Source organism: Chanodichthys erythropterus, chromosome 14 (assembly GCF_024489055.1).
Source record: "Chanodichthys erythropterus isolate Z2021 chromosome 14, ASM2448905v1, whole genome shotgun sequence".
NCBI classification, from domain to species: domain Eukaryota; kingdom Metazoa; phylum Chordata; class Actinopteri; order Cypriniformes; family Xenocyprididae; genus Chanodichthys; species Chanodichthys erythropterus.
The window spans coordinates 43,196,328-43,212,366 of NC_090234.1; the positions used below are offsets into that span (position 1 = coordinate 43,196,328).

A 16,039-nucleotide genomic window follows, 5' to 3' on the forward strand; every position below is an offset into this window, starting at 1 on the left:
AGAGCTGTGTTACCTCATACTCATGACCGGAAAAGCAGAAGCAGAACCGGCGACTGTGGCATAATAAAAGTCCCGCTGCTCGTGAGGCGCAATCGCTCCAGCGGCCTCGTTCAGCTTCAACAACACTCGGTCCTGCTCTGCTTCATACAGTAACGTTGATAATCGCATCCATGAACACGATTTCTTCCCGACTCCTATCCCTATTCTTTTCCACCGTCCGTTGAGATGGAGATGACATGTCCCAAGATTCCCCTCTCAAACTTGGCGTCATCAAGCTACGCCTTTCTTTTGAATAGGCTTCTATCGACCTCTAGCGGACAAAATTACATATTGTACCTTTAAATTAATTTTGTTACTTTAAAAATTACATACATTTTTTTTTTGTGAGTCCGTAAGTTCATTACAAGCTATAATGAGCCAGTGCTAATGAAATAATAAACGAAAAGAAGAAAATGTATTCCAGAGTGGATTATTGTGGATTACTATATATTATTGTGAGTATAATAATAATATCTATTATTATTATTATTATTATTATTATTATTATTATTAGATTAGTTGATATGTTGTGTGGCTTGTGTGTGCTGACTTCACATCGCCGTAAGGATGACGCTCCCTCTGCTGTCCTGCTGTTATCTTCTTCTCTACTCAGTTATTTGAGAATTATGCAGCTGTAGGTGAATATTTGTGTGGGTCATCATGAATAGCGTTGAAGTGCGCAGCGACATCGTATAACAATGTTCAACCGTTTACTTCCTACAGCGAGTCAAAATTAGCCTGCTCAGCAAACCCGGTTACCTGTAAGCGGTGTACAAAGTCAAAGTCTTGACGGTGGCCGACACGAGTAAAGCGGCTGGATTGAAAAAAAGGTACGTCGCGTCCTGGAAACCGTTTACTCTGTTTGTGTTTTTAGCTTTAGCAATATTATTGTCGGCCCTTATTGGTTGTGGGTCAGTGCAGAATTCGCTTCCTGCACTAAACTGCCGGGTGTTATTGCTAGAGATGCTTAGATATTATTTTACATTCATGTATACAAACGTTTACCATAGTTACCACAGTGCAAAATGCACAGCTAGTGATAGTTGGTATTAGCGACCGCTGTCGTCAAGTTAAAATATTTTAAACGTACGTGGAATTTAATAAAAATAGATGTATTTATTATATAAATGATGTATTTAGGCGGAAATCATGCTTAATAAAATAAAGGTCGTTTTGCCACTTCTACAATTTGGGTACTAAATGTCTCACTTTTTTCAACAAACAAGCAGTAAATGCTTATTCAGAATATATTTGTCAACCTGATGAGGTTCAAAATATGAAATTATAAAAATAAAAGGTAATTTAAAGTATGATTAAATACTATAAAAGCATAAAAATTATACTAAATTACCACATGAAACCTTGCTTTTTGTGCACACAAAATATGAACAGCCAAATGTGACATTTTTGCAATTAAATTTAGGTTAATTCTTTTTATATAATAGTTTTAATGCTTTAAAGCCTCTAATGATTTAAAAAAATGTCATTTACAACTTGCAACTAATCATGTAAGTGAGAAAGACTCCAACTCTTTTTAGATATGTTCAGGGAATTCATATGTGACAGTTTTCACATTTTGGGATCATTGCTTTTACTCTGACCTTTCAGGTGCTGTGATGGTGGAGAACAGGCCCATCATGAAGGGACGGGTAACGGTGTACTCAGTGCCGGGCTGTCCACACTGCGTACAGGCCAAAGCTACTCTACGTACATTAGGTGTGCCTGTGTGTGATGTAGATTTGAACAAACATAGAGAAATAAGAGCGCAAGTGAAGGAGCTCACAGGTCACAGTACCGTCCCCCAGATATTCTTCAATAACCGTTATGTTGGAAACAACGAGGACCTCCAAAACCTGGTGAGATAAGAAACAGTAACTGATGTGTGATTTCACTATTGACTAACCTTTGGCTTGATATTTGCTTCTAGGAAATGAGACTGAACCTCACAAAAATATGTTTTTTGTGTGTGTTCTTAGAATCCTGAGCAGCTGAAACGTCTTGTCCTAAAGTTACGAGAGGAACCTGTGCCGCTGGACGCTCCACCTGTGCCTGTGGAAAATGGCACTGAGGTTGATGGAGGTTAGTACTGAATAGGGCTTTTCACACTGCTCTTAAAAGATTAGTTCACGTTCAAATGATAATTTCCTGATAATTTACTCACCTCCATGTCATCCAAGATGTTCATGTCCTTCTTTCTTCAGTCGAAAAGAAATTAAGGTTTTTGATGAAAACATTCCTGGATTTTTCTCCATATAGTGGACTTCAATGGCCTCCAAACGGTTGAAGGTCAAAATTACAGTTTACAGCGACCCCAGACCACTGCCCTCCACAGGTCAAAGTTTGAATTAATTGTTATATACTTGCACTAGCATATTGTAATGACAATTTAGTTCAAACTTTGACCTGTGGAGGGCAGTAATACACTTCTAATAGTGAAGAAGAAGAAGAGAGCTAGGTCAAGATGAGCATTTATGGTTAAAACGTATCTAATTTTACATTTTTTATTATTTTTTTTGCAGTGTGAAATGATGTGGTGTTAGAATGTTACGACTAGATGCTTAGCGACAGACAACCATTCGCCTGCCTCATATTCACATGCTTTTGACAGTTATGGAAACACCACATGTTGTATGTAAATGTAAATGTCGTTTCAGCGTTTGATAGGAAAAATGTGAGATTCTGTTTACCCCGGGGTTTTCTATAGTACTTCCTTATATTGGTTGCTGGAGTGTTGAAGTAATGATTGCTATTTGTGTTGCGTTTATTTATTATTTGGTAAAAATCAACAAATTTTGGAAACTTTCCTGGCTTGAATGTATAATTTTGGGAGGGGGTCAAAAGTTAGCATGCCTGTAGTTCAAGAAAAATTACAGATATCTTAATATAAATAAATATTTAAATAATAATATAAAAACAACACCTATTAGAATTACTTAAACTAAAATTAAAATGAAAAGTGAAAGTCTAAAAGTTAAAGAAAAATATTAATCATATAATAGTATATAAATAATACTTAAACACTTTTATCTAGTGCTTTTTTTCTTAGTATAAAGGAGAAAAAATTAAAATGGACATTTGTAATCTTAGTAGACAGGATGTTAGTCAAACCTTGGATTTAGACGTGCCTTGTTTTCCTTCATGTATTCAGACAAAGCCTTAGTCTATTCTTATAGTGAAGGCGAGTTCCCATACACGGAGGCAGTTTTGTGTTTACTTATTGTGGAAAAAAAGTGAAAGGATGGTTTATTGAACCATGTTTGCCATTGGTGTTGGCTCTCCCAAAACTGACTCACTTGCACTAGTCACCTTCCTAGACAGGAAGGAAGCAGGTAAAATTACCCAGAGTTTAATGGTGTGGAAGCATTTGAACTGTGACTAGCATGTTCCCACCACATCACTCAGCACTGGAGAAACTGCAACATTCGGCCCCACTGGCTCACAATCTATAGTCGGGTGCATGGTGCCTTACAGTATCTCAGGCTTTTTATTTATTTATTTATTTTTTAGCTTTTTCTAGCTGCTAGGGTTTCATCTTTCTCTTTGGGAACCCTATCTTTCTGTACTCTTAAAAGTGTGCTATTTAAAGGGTTAGTTCATCCAAAAATGAAAATTATGTCATTAAGGACTCACCCTCGTGTCATTCCAAACCCGTAAGACCTCCGTTCATCTTCGGAACACAGTTTAAGATATTTTAGATTTAGTCCGAGAGCTTTCTGTCCCTCCATTGAAAATGTATGTACGGTAGACTGTCCATGTCCAGAAAGGATTAAAAACATCATCAAAGTAGTCCATGTGACATCAGTGGGTTAGTTAGAAGTTTTTGAAGCATCTAAAATACATTTTGGTCGAAAAATAACAAAAACTACGACTTTATTCAGCATTGTCTTCTCTTCCGGGTCTGTTGTATATCCGCTTTCGATCCACAGTGACGCTGCTGCTTCTTCTTCTTCTTCGGTTGGCATCCAGCTTATTGGTGCATTACCGCCCCCTTCTGTTCCGGACAGTGACGCTGATGACGGGGGTCATGCACACTTATGCACCATTTTATAAAATATAGCAATACCAAAATACAAACAATGTAAATAGCTTGAATACAGCGTGCGTCTCCCTCAGACTGTAAACGAAGCTCGGGCGCACCAGTAACACGTCATCAGCGTCACTGTCTGGAGCAGAAGGGGGCGGTAACCGCCGTAAAACAGGAAAGAAGAAGAAGAAGCAGAAGCAGTGGCACTGCGGAGGACATATAACAGACCCGGAAGAGAAGACAATGCTGAATAAAGACGTAGTTTTTGTTATTTTTGGACCAAAATGTAGTGATGGGCAAATTGAGGCTTCGTGAAACACTGAAACAGTTGAAGCAAATGTGCCGTAATGATTCGAGGCTTCGAAACAATCTGACACCCGTCTCCACGGTGACCCCTAGTGGTCAGAACAGTGGAAATGCAACAAAACTCAGGCCAAACATGCATTAAAAATACCCTTTAACAAATGTATTGCAAAAGTTTTATTGAAAGTAAAATCAATTAAATGGAATTAACTAATCATCTAATAAGATTAAATATAGAGTGTCTGTATAATATGTGTTCTTTTATCAATTTTAAAGGCTTGTTTCTTTGTTCCATGGCTCAAGCGTAACAGGCCAATAAGAGATTAATAACTACCATTATTAATTTTAATTATTCTAATGTATAATTAAAACACATACAAATGTATAAAACTGATCGGAGATCAGGTAAAACCATAGGTAAAGCCCTAGACACTTGTTCAATAGTTCTCATTGAATCTGCATGATTCATGGGCTCACTTTATCATTGAACCATTGAAATTTCGAACTGTTTCGAAACAGTGATGACGTAATGAAGCCTCGTTTACTAAAATCACGTGACTTTAGCAGTTTGATACACGCTCCGAATCACTGATTCGAAACAAAATATTCATGAAGCTTCGGAGCTTCATGAAGCAGTGTTTCGAAATCGGCCATCGCTACCAAAATGTATTTTAGATGCTTCAAAAACTTCTAACTAACCCACTGATGTCACATGGACTACTTTGATGATGTTTTTATTACCTTTCTGGACATGGACAGTATATCGTACATACATTTTCAATGGAGGGACAGAAAGCTCTCGGACTAAATCTAAAATATCTTAAACTGTGTTCCGAAGATGAACGGAGGTCTTACGGGTTTGGAACGACATGAGGGTGAGTCATTAATGACATAATTTTCATTTTTGGGTGAACCAACCCTTTAAGTTCTGCATGTGTTTCTAAAGCATGAAGCTCAGTAATGCTTTAATCATTTGTGGGTTTGGTTAATTTCCAGTCTAGCAGCATCTGGACTGTTTTTAACATAGGTTAAAATTAGTTGCCTGCTTGTTGTTATTATTAAACTGTTTGTGAGGCAGCGCAGTATTGATGTTCCTTAATCATTCAGTTTGATTTCAGCAACTCAGTATTAAAATGCTATCAATTAAGCCTTTAACATACAGACTCCATTATCATTTATTGGTTAATATTATAATAATCAATATTATTTTTATTATTATTTGATACTCTCTGTCTTAGGTGTGCTATCTATTTTTAGTTATTGTAATTAGGCCTTGATTATTTAAATTGAATCACCAAGATTGCAGTTACAGGTGGTGCAATGAATTAATCATGTCAAGTGTCAATTAGAGCGTTCCATTTAAGTTTACGCACAAGGAATCAAAATGTGAAGCTAAATGTGGAACATAATTTTTGCAGATGCTGAGCATGCCTGCTGCACAAACACTGCGTGAATCAGATTTGTGTGAATTAATATTTTTACAATTTAAAATAACTGTTTTCTATTGAATATATTTTAACATTTTCAGCATCATTACTCCAGTCTTCAGTGTCACATGATCCCTCAGAAATCATTCTAATACGCTGATTTGCTGCTTAAGAAATGTTTCCTATTATTATTATAAATGTTGGAAACAGTTAACAGTTGCTCAATATTTTTTTGGAAACCATAATACACTTTTTCTTTAGGATTCTTTGATGAATAGAAAGTTCCAAAGAACAGCATTTATTTGAAATAGAAATCTTTGGTAACATTATAAATGTTTTTACTGTCACTTTTGATCAGTTTAATGCTTCCCGAACTTGATTTTTCTTTTAATTTCTTAAAAAACTGACCCCAAACATTTTTAACTTGTTGAAAAATTAACTTGTCATAATTGTGTAGCAACATTTATAAAATGTTTATTTATAAAATGTTTTTAGAAATCTACAATTGAAATGATAGAATTTGAAATCAGATTATGTTCAGCATTCACCGAGAGCAATGGCGTCATCGTAATATTTGCATAATGAATTTCAAATGGTCCTCTTTCTTAAATCTACTTGAATACTTTTATTGATTAGTCTTTCTTGCATATTCTTAATCATTTAACCACACGCTGAGTGCCGCAACAACAGCAAACCGGCTCTGATGCTGCATTTCATTTAGACTAAAACCTAAAACATAAACTTACCTACAGCTTTACCACTATTCTTTTGCTGCCTTACAAGCTGTTGTATTTCCTTCAGGAAACATAAATCTAGTTATCAGTTACATGATGAACAAAAAATAAAGTATACATTCACTATGGCCTATGGCCTTTTATGTTTGGTTGTTTCAGTCATTTTTATTCTCATTGCCCTAAGCAGCGTGGGAGCTTTCGGAGGCAATGAGGAATCTGATCCTGAAACTCTACTCTGATCACCTCTCTGAAGATGGCAAGGTAACACACCGTTTCACCATCTCATTACAGGCTGCATATCAAATAGATGCAAGACTATGTTCAATGGATTGGCCACAGACATGAACAGTCAGATATTTGATGTTTGTGGCGAATGAATAACCTAAGGAGTGTTCCACCACATTATGTTTTAAATAAGAAAGGTACATGTCTTTGTGACCGTCTGGGTCTCCACTTTTGACCAGACAGTTGATTACAAGGCCATGTCCCGGAGCCCGTACTTCGAGCGGTACTGTGATCTAGCTGTCCAGCTTCAGCGCGTGGAGCTGCTCTCCTTGAGCCGTGAAGAAAAACTGGCCTTCTTTATCAACGTCTACAACGCCCTCGTCATCCACGGGAACCTGCGTCTGGGCTTTCCCAAAAACATATGGCAAAGGTATCGGGTAAGAGAAGTGGAGAACATTTGGATTGTGAAATGGAAAAATATGAAATGCTTTCAGTGCTTGAACATTTGGTCTCTTTTTTTCCAGTTCTTCAACTATGTGAGCTACCTCATTGGTGGTGAGGTGTTTACACTGCAGGATATTGAAAATGGAGTGCTTCGAGGAAATCGAAAAGGAGTGGCACAAATCCTGAAGCCCTTTTCCAGGAACGACCCTCGACTGCAGGTATCCCAGGAAGAGGAGGAGCGGTTTGTTCAGTATAAGCTCATTCCTCAATATAATATGACTGTTAATATGATGAATGCTGCCGTATTTCTCATTGGAATACACAACATGAATTTTGCTCAGATTTTTGCCCTGATTTGCAGTCTGGATGAGTCAACAGTAGTTGCCAAAATTCTGTGCCAGTCTGCCGATTTTGAGCAGTCGGAGTTGACAGATTTCACAGAAAATCACGTAGTGTATGATGGGCACACACTCCAGTTTTCTTTTTAGCTTTAAACTGTGATTCCATCCAGCCAAAGGATATAAAAACGGATTTGATATTTTCAGAGGATTTTAGAACGCTCATCGTATTATATCTCTATCTACCAGTGTTGCAATAAAAAAACAGTACAAATACAATTACAATACAAAAGTAAATTAACAGAACACGTGTGACAAATTAGCCTCAGCATTCATCAGCATAGATAAAACAATGCCACTCACCTCTAACTCCTGTTCTAATCTCACCATACTGACCACGTCTGCACACAACACCACAGACAAATGCCATTGGCTCGTTTTGCTGCGGACTTCTGCACATCCATGTTTGTTTGAAGTTTAAGTCTAACCTTGTTAATTTATGTGAGTGGTACTTGTATATACACACAGTTCAAATGTTCAGTAAGTCAGTAAGTGTTAGTAAGATTTTTATTTATTTATTTATGAAAAAAAAAAAAATATTCAGCAAGGATGCATAAAATTGATCAAAAGTGACAGTAAAGATATTTATAATGTTACAGAAGATTTATATTTCAAATAAATGCTGTTCTTTTGAACTTTATAATCATCAAAAATCCTGAGAAATGTATCACAACTGTTTTAACATTGATAACAGTTATTGTAAATTAATAAGATATCACAATTGCTGTTTTCACTGTATAAATGTAGTCTTGGAGAGCATAATAGACTTCTTTTAAAAAAAAACAAAAACAAAAAAAAAACAGAACACTAGTGTACAAAAATGTTGGAGTATATCGGAAATTTCCTACTTCCCACTTCTGAAGTTGTGATTACGAGCTTGTTGCAGTCAAGTGCTTTGTTGTTGGAAAGAGCAGGATTTATTGAGGACACCAGGAATATTCTTTCTTTTTTATTGTGAAAATCTGATATTTAGCATCCCATTCATTGACAACCATAAATATTCACTGCACTATCTAGATAGTCAGCTTGCTAAAATGTCTTGAATTTTGGTCAAATACGCTGTGTATAAAACATACAATATGCTTCAAATGATTATTCATATACAGTGGGTACGGAAAGTATTCAGACCCCCTTAAATTTTTCACTCTGTTATATTGCAGCCATTTGCTAAAATCATTTAAGTTCATTTTTTCCTCATTAATGTACACACAGCACCCCATATTGACAGAAAAACACAGAATTGTTGACATTTTTGCAGATTTATTAAAAAAGAACCAAATGAAATATCACATGGTCCTAAGTATTCAGACCCTTTGCTGTGACACTCATATATTTAACTCAGGTGCTGTCCATTTCTTCTGATCATCCTTGAGATGGTTCCACACCTTCATTTGAGTCCAGCTGTGTTTGATTATACTGATTTGGACTTGATTAGGAAAGCCACACACCTGTCTATATAAGACCTTACAGCTCACAGTGCATGTCAGAGCAAATGAGAATCATGAGGTCAAAGGAAATGCCTGAAGAGCTCAGAGACAGAATTGTGGCAAGGCACAGATCTGGCCAAGGTTACAAAAAAACTTAAAGTTCCTAAGAGCACAGTGGCTTCCATAATCCTTAAATGGAAGACTTTTGGGATGACCAGAACCCTTCCTAGAGCTGGCCGTCCGGCCAACCTGAGCTACCGGGGGAGAAGAGCCTTGGTGAGAGAGGTAAAGAAGAACCCAAAGATCACTGTGGCTGAGCTCCAGAAATGCAGTCGGGAGATGGGAGAAAGTTTTAGAAAGTCAACCATCACTGCAGCCCTGCACCAGTTGGGGCTTTATGGCAGAGTAGCCCGACGGAAGCCTCTCCTCAGTGCAAGACACATGAAAGCCCGCATGGAGTTTGCCAAGATGGTGAGAAATAAGATTCTCTGGTCTGATGAGACCAAGATAGAACTTTTTGGCCTTAATTCTAAGCGGTATGTGTGGAGAAAACCAGGCACTGCTCATCACCTGTACAATACAGTCCCAACAGTGAAGCATGGTGGTGGCAGCATCATGCTGTGGGGGTGTTTTTCAGCTGCAGGGACAGGACGACTGGTTGCAATCAAGGCAAAGATGAATGCGGCCAAGTACAGGGATATCCTGGACAAAAACCTTCTCCAGAGTGCTCAGGACCTCAGACTGGGCCGAAGGTTTACCTTCCAACAAGACAATGACCCTAAGCACACAGCTAAAATAACGAAGGAGTGGCTTCACAACAACTCTGTGACTGTTCTTGAATGGCCCAGCCAGAGCCCTGACTTAAACCCAATTGAGCATCTCTGGAGAGACCTAAAAATGGCTGTCCACCAACGTTTACCATCCAACCTGACAGAACTGGAGAGGATCTGCAAGGAGGAATAGCAGAGGATCCCCAAATCCAGGTCTGAGAAACTTGTTGCATCTTTCCCAAAAAGACTCATGGCTGTATTAGATCAAAAGGGTGCTTCTACTAAATACTGAGCAAAGGGTCTTAATACTTAGGACCATGTGATATTTCAGTTTTTCTTTTTTAATAAATCTGCAGAAATGTCAACAATTCTGTGTTTTTCTGTCAATATGGGGTGCTGTGTGTAAAATGTACTTAAATGATTTTAGCAAATGGCTGCAATATAACAAAGAGTGAAAAATTTAAGGGGGTCTGAATACTTTCCGTACCCACTGTATGTAAATATGCACTTCTTTAAACGACAAGACAAGGTGATGTAGCTGTTGTGGAAAAAACTAATAGAGAATACCTGTCACAGCAGCAATTGTTCTCCCCTCCACCATGTTTAAACTATAAGGCAATCCCAACTCAGGAACTTAGGTATCAAAATTATACCTTCCCAGTGGTAAATGTGACTTGAGAGGGCATTAATGTCCAGTTTTTAACTAGAAAACTTGTATTTACGATAATTCCGCACATGAAGGCAGCATTAAAACAAAAACTGTTGGCAAACACTGGAGTAAAAGATATCTGTGAATGTTATTAACAGTAGTAATGTGTGTCTTCATCCTTTAGGTGGCACTTCCTGAAGTTGAGCCTCTCATTCATTTTGCACTGAACTGTGGTGCAAAGGGCTGCCCTCCAATTAAGACATACACAGCACAGGTTAATACCCAAAGTATTCTCATTTTCAATACAGTCTATAAATGTCTACACATTCTTTCTGAAAGTGTAAAAAGCATATTGTGATTAAATTTCCATGCATGTCTCACATCAGGACATTGATGGTCAGTTGCGTGCTGCAGCAGAAGCGTTCTTGGAGAACGACGACAGCTGCGTGATTGACAGCGTGGGACGTGAAGTGAAACTCAGCCAGATCTTCAAGTGGTACAAGGAAGACTTTGGAGGCACGGATGAGAAGGTATTACTAAAATATATCATCACTCTCAATTCATGTACATGGAAGATCATGCTGTTGTTTCATCTAAAGTGATAACTGACACGGAAATACATTTTTTACTCACATGATATTATGACTTTCTTTCTTCTGTGTAGCACTAAAGGAGATATTTAGCATAATTTCCAAGCTTCTCTTTTCCATACAGTGCAAGTGGTTGGGGAGCAGGGGTTATTTTGGGTCTGTCTTTAAAGGATTAGTTCACTTTCAAATGAAAATTACACTAAGCTTTACTCACCTTCAAACCATCCTTGGTGTATATGACTTTATTCTTTCTGATGATCACAATCGAGCTGAGACTTGAACGCATTTTCTGAGCTATTTTATTGATAAATCACAGAACAGTGTTGACAATACATTTCTGCGCTCCTGTGATTCTGTTTGCGTGCGATCTGCTCGTGATGTGCGCGCTACTGTCTGTATGTGTGTGTGTGTAATGCAGGGCACATTAGTTTAGAACGGCGTTTAACTTGCGTGTACAATAAGCTGTTTAAAACATGCATTACCAAATCAATATTGATCATCCAGATTGCATAAATAAACATATCTTGTGGGATGCTCTTCGGTGTATGCGAAGCGTGAATGTGGACTTCAAAGATTTCTTATCCTGTTGTGCCCTCTATAGGTCACTACTCAACATCAAGCTTAAAGCTTTTTTAATTAGAAAAATACGCTAGCCTCGGAAAAACGCTTTGGTGGACACCTGGCCTAATGCTCTGTTTATTTCCTGTCTCTATGAAAGCCCTCATTCCACCGCAATTCGCTCTGATTGGTTGGCTGGACAGTGTGTTGTGATTGGTCAACCACTTTAAGAGTGTTTTGGAAATGTCACGCCCCTTAAAATAATCACGAGTTTCAACACACTATTGACGCAACTCAACAAGGCCTCACCCTTTTTTTTTTTTTTTTTTTTTTTGGTGCATACCTTAAGTGGGAATTATTTAAATGAGGAATACTGTGATTCAGTAAATACGTTACGTTTCCAGAATAAAACCCAAGATGTCGAGGTGTTCAAGGAGTTAAGAAACAGTACTTGCTGATATAAGCTGCTTTTCCACCGAAATAGAGTTGTCCCAGGCAACTTTTTTCCCCAGACCTGATGTTGTCTGCATTTCAATCGCGGACTAAAGTACGGTGAAGATTAAGTCCGGTGACGTAGAATTGCGTCTTTCCAGTTCCTACTGCATTTAATCCTCTGCATTTAAGCTTAATAAAGCCTGAAACTCGTTGTCGGGTCATCAGTCTTATTTTTTAAAAGTGCTCTAGAATCAAAAATGTAATTTACCTTGGCATAGTTGAATAACAAGAGTTCAGTACATGGAAAAGACATACAGTGAGTCTCAAACACCATTGTTTACTCCTTCTTATATAAATCTCATTTGTTTAAAAGACCTCCGAAAAACGGGCGAATCTCAACATAACACCGACTGTTACGTAACAGTCGGGATCATTAATATGTACGCCCCCAATATTTGCATATGCCAGCTCATGTTCAAGGCATTAGACAAGGGCAGCCAGTATTAACGTCTGGATCTGTGCACAGCTGAATCATCAGACTAGGTAAGCAAGCAAGGACAATAGCAAAAAATGGCAGATGGAGCAATAATAACTAACATGATCCATGATTACATGATATTTTTAGTGATATTTGTAAATTATCTTTCTAAATGTTTCGTTAGCATGTTGCTAATGTACTGTTAAATGTGGTTAACGTTACCATCGTTTATTACTGTACTCACGGAGACAAGAGCCGTCACTATTTTCATTATTAAACACTTGCAGTCTGTATAATTCATAAACACAACAAACAGTGTAGCATTAGCCGTTAGCCACGGAGCACTATCAAACTCATTCAGAATCAAATGTAAACATCCAAATAAATACTATACTTACATGATCCGATGCATGTATGCAGTATGCGTGACGAACATCTTGTAAAGATCCATTAGAGGGTTATATTAGCTGTGTGAACTTTGTAAATGCTCTGTATTATAGTCAAGAGCTCGGGGGCAGGGAGCGCGCGATTTAAAGGGGCCGCAGCCTGAATCGGTGCATAGTTAATGATGCCCCAAAATAGGCAGTTAAAAAACTTAATTAAAAAAAATCTATGGGGTATTTTGAGCTGAAACTTCACAAACACATTCAGGGGACACCTTAGACTTATTTTACATCTTGTAAAAACTGGTTCTAGGGCACCTTTAAACTCTGTTGTTGATTTGAATAGCAAACAACTTTCTGCATGCACCGCAACAGACTTTTAAAATGCTGCATGAATTTAACCAATCAGCATGTTCAGCACCCAAGTCCCACCCCCAAAAGTTCCTGAATTTTAAAAAAAGTACTACCTCATGAGCAGGGACTTTCTGAGGGGGAAATGTTTACTCAGAACTTCAATTAGACCCTGGTTCCTGCAGTCAAAACACACAGAGTACCACCCCAAAGTCCGTAGTTCCTGTAGTGGAAACACAGCTATAGAGAATAACTTCCTTTGGGGTGACATTGTGCTTTTGTAGACCTTTGTTGTGCTTTGTAGAGCATGACCTTTTTCATGCTCAAACAGCAACATTACTCGCTAAAGAAAATGTAAAATAGGTTCATATAAATGTAATAGCTTAATAGGTCTTGTTTAAAGATGCACTAGATCAGCTTGTGATGTTTTCTTTTCAGCTGCTGAACTGGGTGTTTGATCATATGGGAGCATCAGAGAAGAAGAAGAATCTACAGTCTCTGCTATCAGCAGGAAAGGTCAAAGTGAGCTATCTGCCCTATGACTGGTCTATAAACAGCACAGACTGAACTAAACCACATTCTCATGCACATGATCACTCTATCACTGACTCATTGTGGGCACTGCGTTTCTATTGCACACATTCAGCGGAGACGAGCGATTCAGAACAAAACTGTACCCTGAAATGACAACTATGCATTAAGATCCCTTTACCTTGTTCCTTCACCTCCCAAAGGGCAATGTGTTACTGTAGCGAATATTTATAACAAAATTTTGTACCTATAATTTTCCAAATTGTATTGCAGCATTTTGCACTGATTATTATGCAGTTACATGTTTTATATATTCTCCTACAAGGATGTATTTTTAAACAAATATAATTTAATTTAATTTATCTCTATTATCATATGAATTGCATCTATGTACATTTTTTATTTTTATTTAGAGTTTCTAGCAACACTATGAAAAGTAAAAAAGAACTCATGAATCATAATGAAATAGAAAAACTTTGCACAGACTGAGAAATGGTGCACATTGCTTATAATATACAATTTTTTTACTAAATGACCTCAAGGATCAATATTTAATAATTTTTATAAACGTGCATCAATTTAACAATACACAGTAAGAAACAGCAATATTTACATTTCAATATATGAAAGATTTGCACGGATACTTTTAGGAATGTTTTGTCTCTAAATTTATATATATATATGTATATGTATATGTATATGTATATGTATATATGGGGAAAAAAATATGTCTATTCACAATTTCACCCAGAAAAGAACATACTTTCTTTTCTTTCTTTGAAACAAAAGGGAAAGCGAATGGCAATTTATTTTACAATACACCACAAAGGGAAAAAACATCATATAAATGTTCAATATGAATTGTAAGCTATATTCCAAGTCTTCAAAAAGCCATATGATATTTGTATGATGATTAGATCAAAATTATTTTCTGGTATTTTTAATTTATTGAACATTGAGTGCTGTTCACTGTTTTATATCTGGACATGTTTCTTCTTGAAAGACCTGAAGGGAAATGCATAGGACATGGACAATTCTGAGGCATTAGTTTTGGATCCTTCATGCTGTTTGTTGTACTTTTGACTCTGTCTGAATGATGGATGTCTTCAGCAGAGAACCGAGCCGCACACATATCAGTTTATCAGAATGATACCAGCCAGTAGCAATGAGTACTTTTTCTAATGCATGATATGTTATTTGATCAATTATTGAAAGGGCATCAGGGCTGATGGAATCTCATAACTGGTTTCTCATAAACAGGGCCTGTTTCGTATGAGAAATGTCTGATTTGATCAAGGGTTAACAAGAATTCCCATAATATTTTTATAGAAAATGAGATTCAGACTGAAAGTTTCTGAAAATCGATTTCCCATCTGTCTTGCTTAAGGCAGTGAAAGTCCTCCTGAAGTTGGAGCCCTTTTCTGAGTCTGTGAGCAACATGGAAAAATGCCATTTTTAATAGATGTTGAATTACTGTGATGCACTATAAGCATGTGATTTATCCTTTACTGCATGTGATACTATAGAATAGTATTGCAAGGGCTGATACTATCAGATGCACGAGTAAAATGAGGTTCAGCCAGTGCCTTTTCACCTCTGCATGAGACTGATATTCTCATATTACTCCACTTGACTGCACATCCCATTGCTTCAGGAAATCAGTTCATTTGAAACTTTCATCTGCAAGCAGAGATTGGTGAATCATAGCTCACCTCTGAAAAAGTCCCAGAGTTACCTCATCTTATCTCTTTTACTGTAAGGAAGGATATCAGTGCAATGCAATCACCCTGAACAAAATCAAGATTAGACTCATTCATATGCATGGACATGACTTATATATTTGAATCTAGAGCAATACTGCAATACTGTCTTTTATATAAAAAAAAAAATTACAACGATAAAATAAAGTATATTCAATAGACATTTCATGTGCCCTTATTTTTGTTGAAATGAAAAGTAGATGGCAGGCAGTGTCGGGGGTAACGCATTACAAGTAACTCGAGTTACGTAATCGTTTTTTTTTTTTTTTTCTTCAGGTAACTAGTAAAGTAACACATTTCTTTTAAATTTATAACAAAATATCTGAGTTACTTTTTCGAATAAGTAATGCAAGTTACTTTGTTTTCCTGTTTATTGACTGACAGCTCTCCTGTCTCCATGTTGAGAGAAATTGTAAATGCAGAGGCATTGGGTGCGCTGTGTGAACATGATGGTTATTGTAGTTCTAGACTAAATGTGAACATTTAGTCATTTCACTTGCACAAAAACAGATT

General features: G+C 37.2%; 1 protein-coding gene across 3 annotated transcripts; it reads left to right on the forward strand.

The window, feature by feature from the left end:
• Positions 1–601: 601 nt before the first annotated feature.
• Positions 602–15,661, forward strand: zgc:152951 (uncharacterized protein LOC569013 homolog). Of its 3 annotated transcripts, none has more exons than XM_067409811.1 (10): positions 602–673; positions 763–869; positions 1,648–1,895; positions 2,016–2,118; positions 6,715–6,788; positions 6,992–7,189; positions 7,277–7,414; positions 10,625–10,714; positions 10,827–10,970; positions 13,674–15,661. In XM_067409811.1, exons 3-10 carry the CDS (start codon positions 1,656–1,658, stop codon positions 13,800–13,802), a joined length of 1,116 nt encoding a protein of 371 aa, XP_067265912.1. In that variant the 5' UTR covers positions 602–673; positions 763–869; positions 1,648–1,655; the 3' UTR covers positions 13,803–15,661. The 3 variants fall into 3 exon arrangements, with proteins under 3 accessions (XP_067265912.1, XP_067265913.1, XP_067265911.1); XM_067409812.1 differs by having other exon boundaries at positions 606–677; XM_067409810.1 differs by having other exon boundaries at positions 640–869.
• Positions 15,662–16,039: the final 378 nt, after the last annotated feature.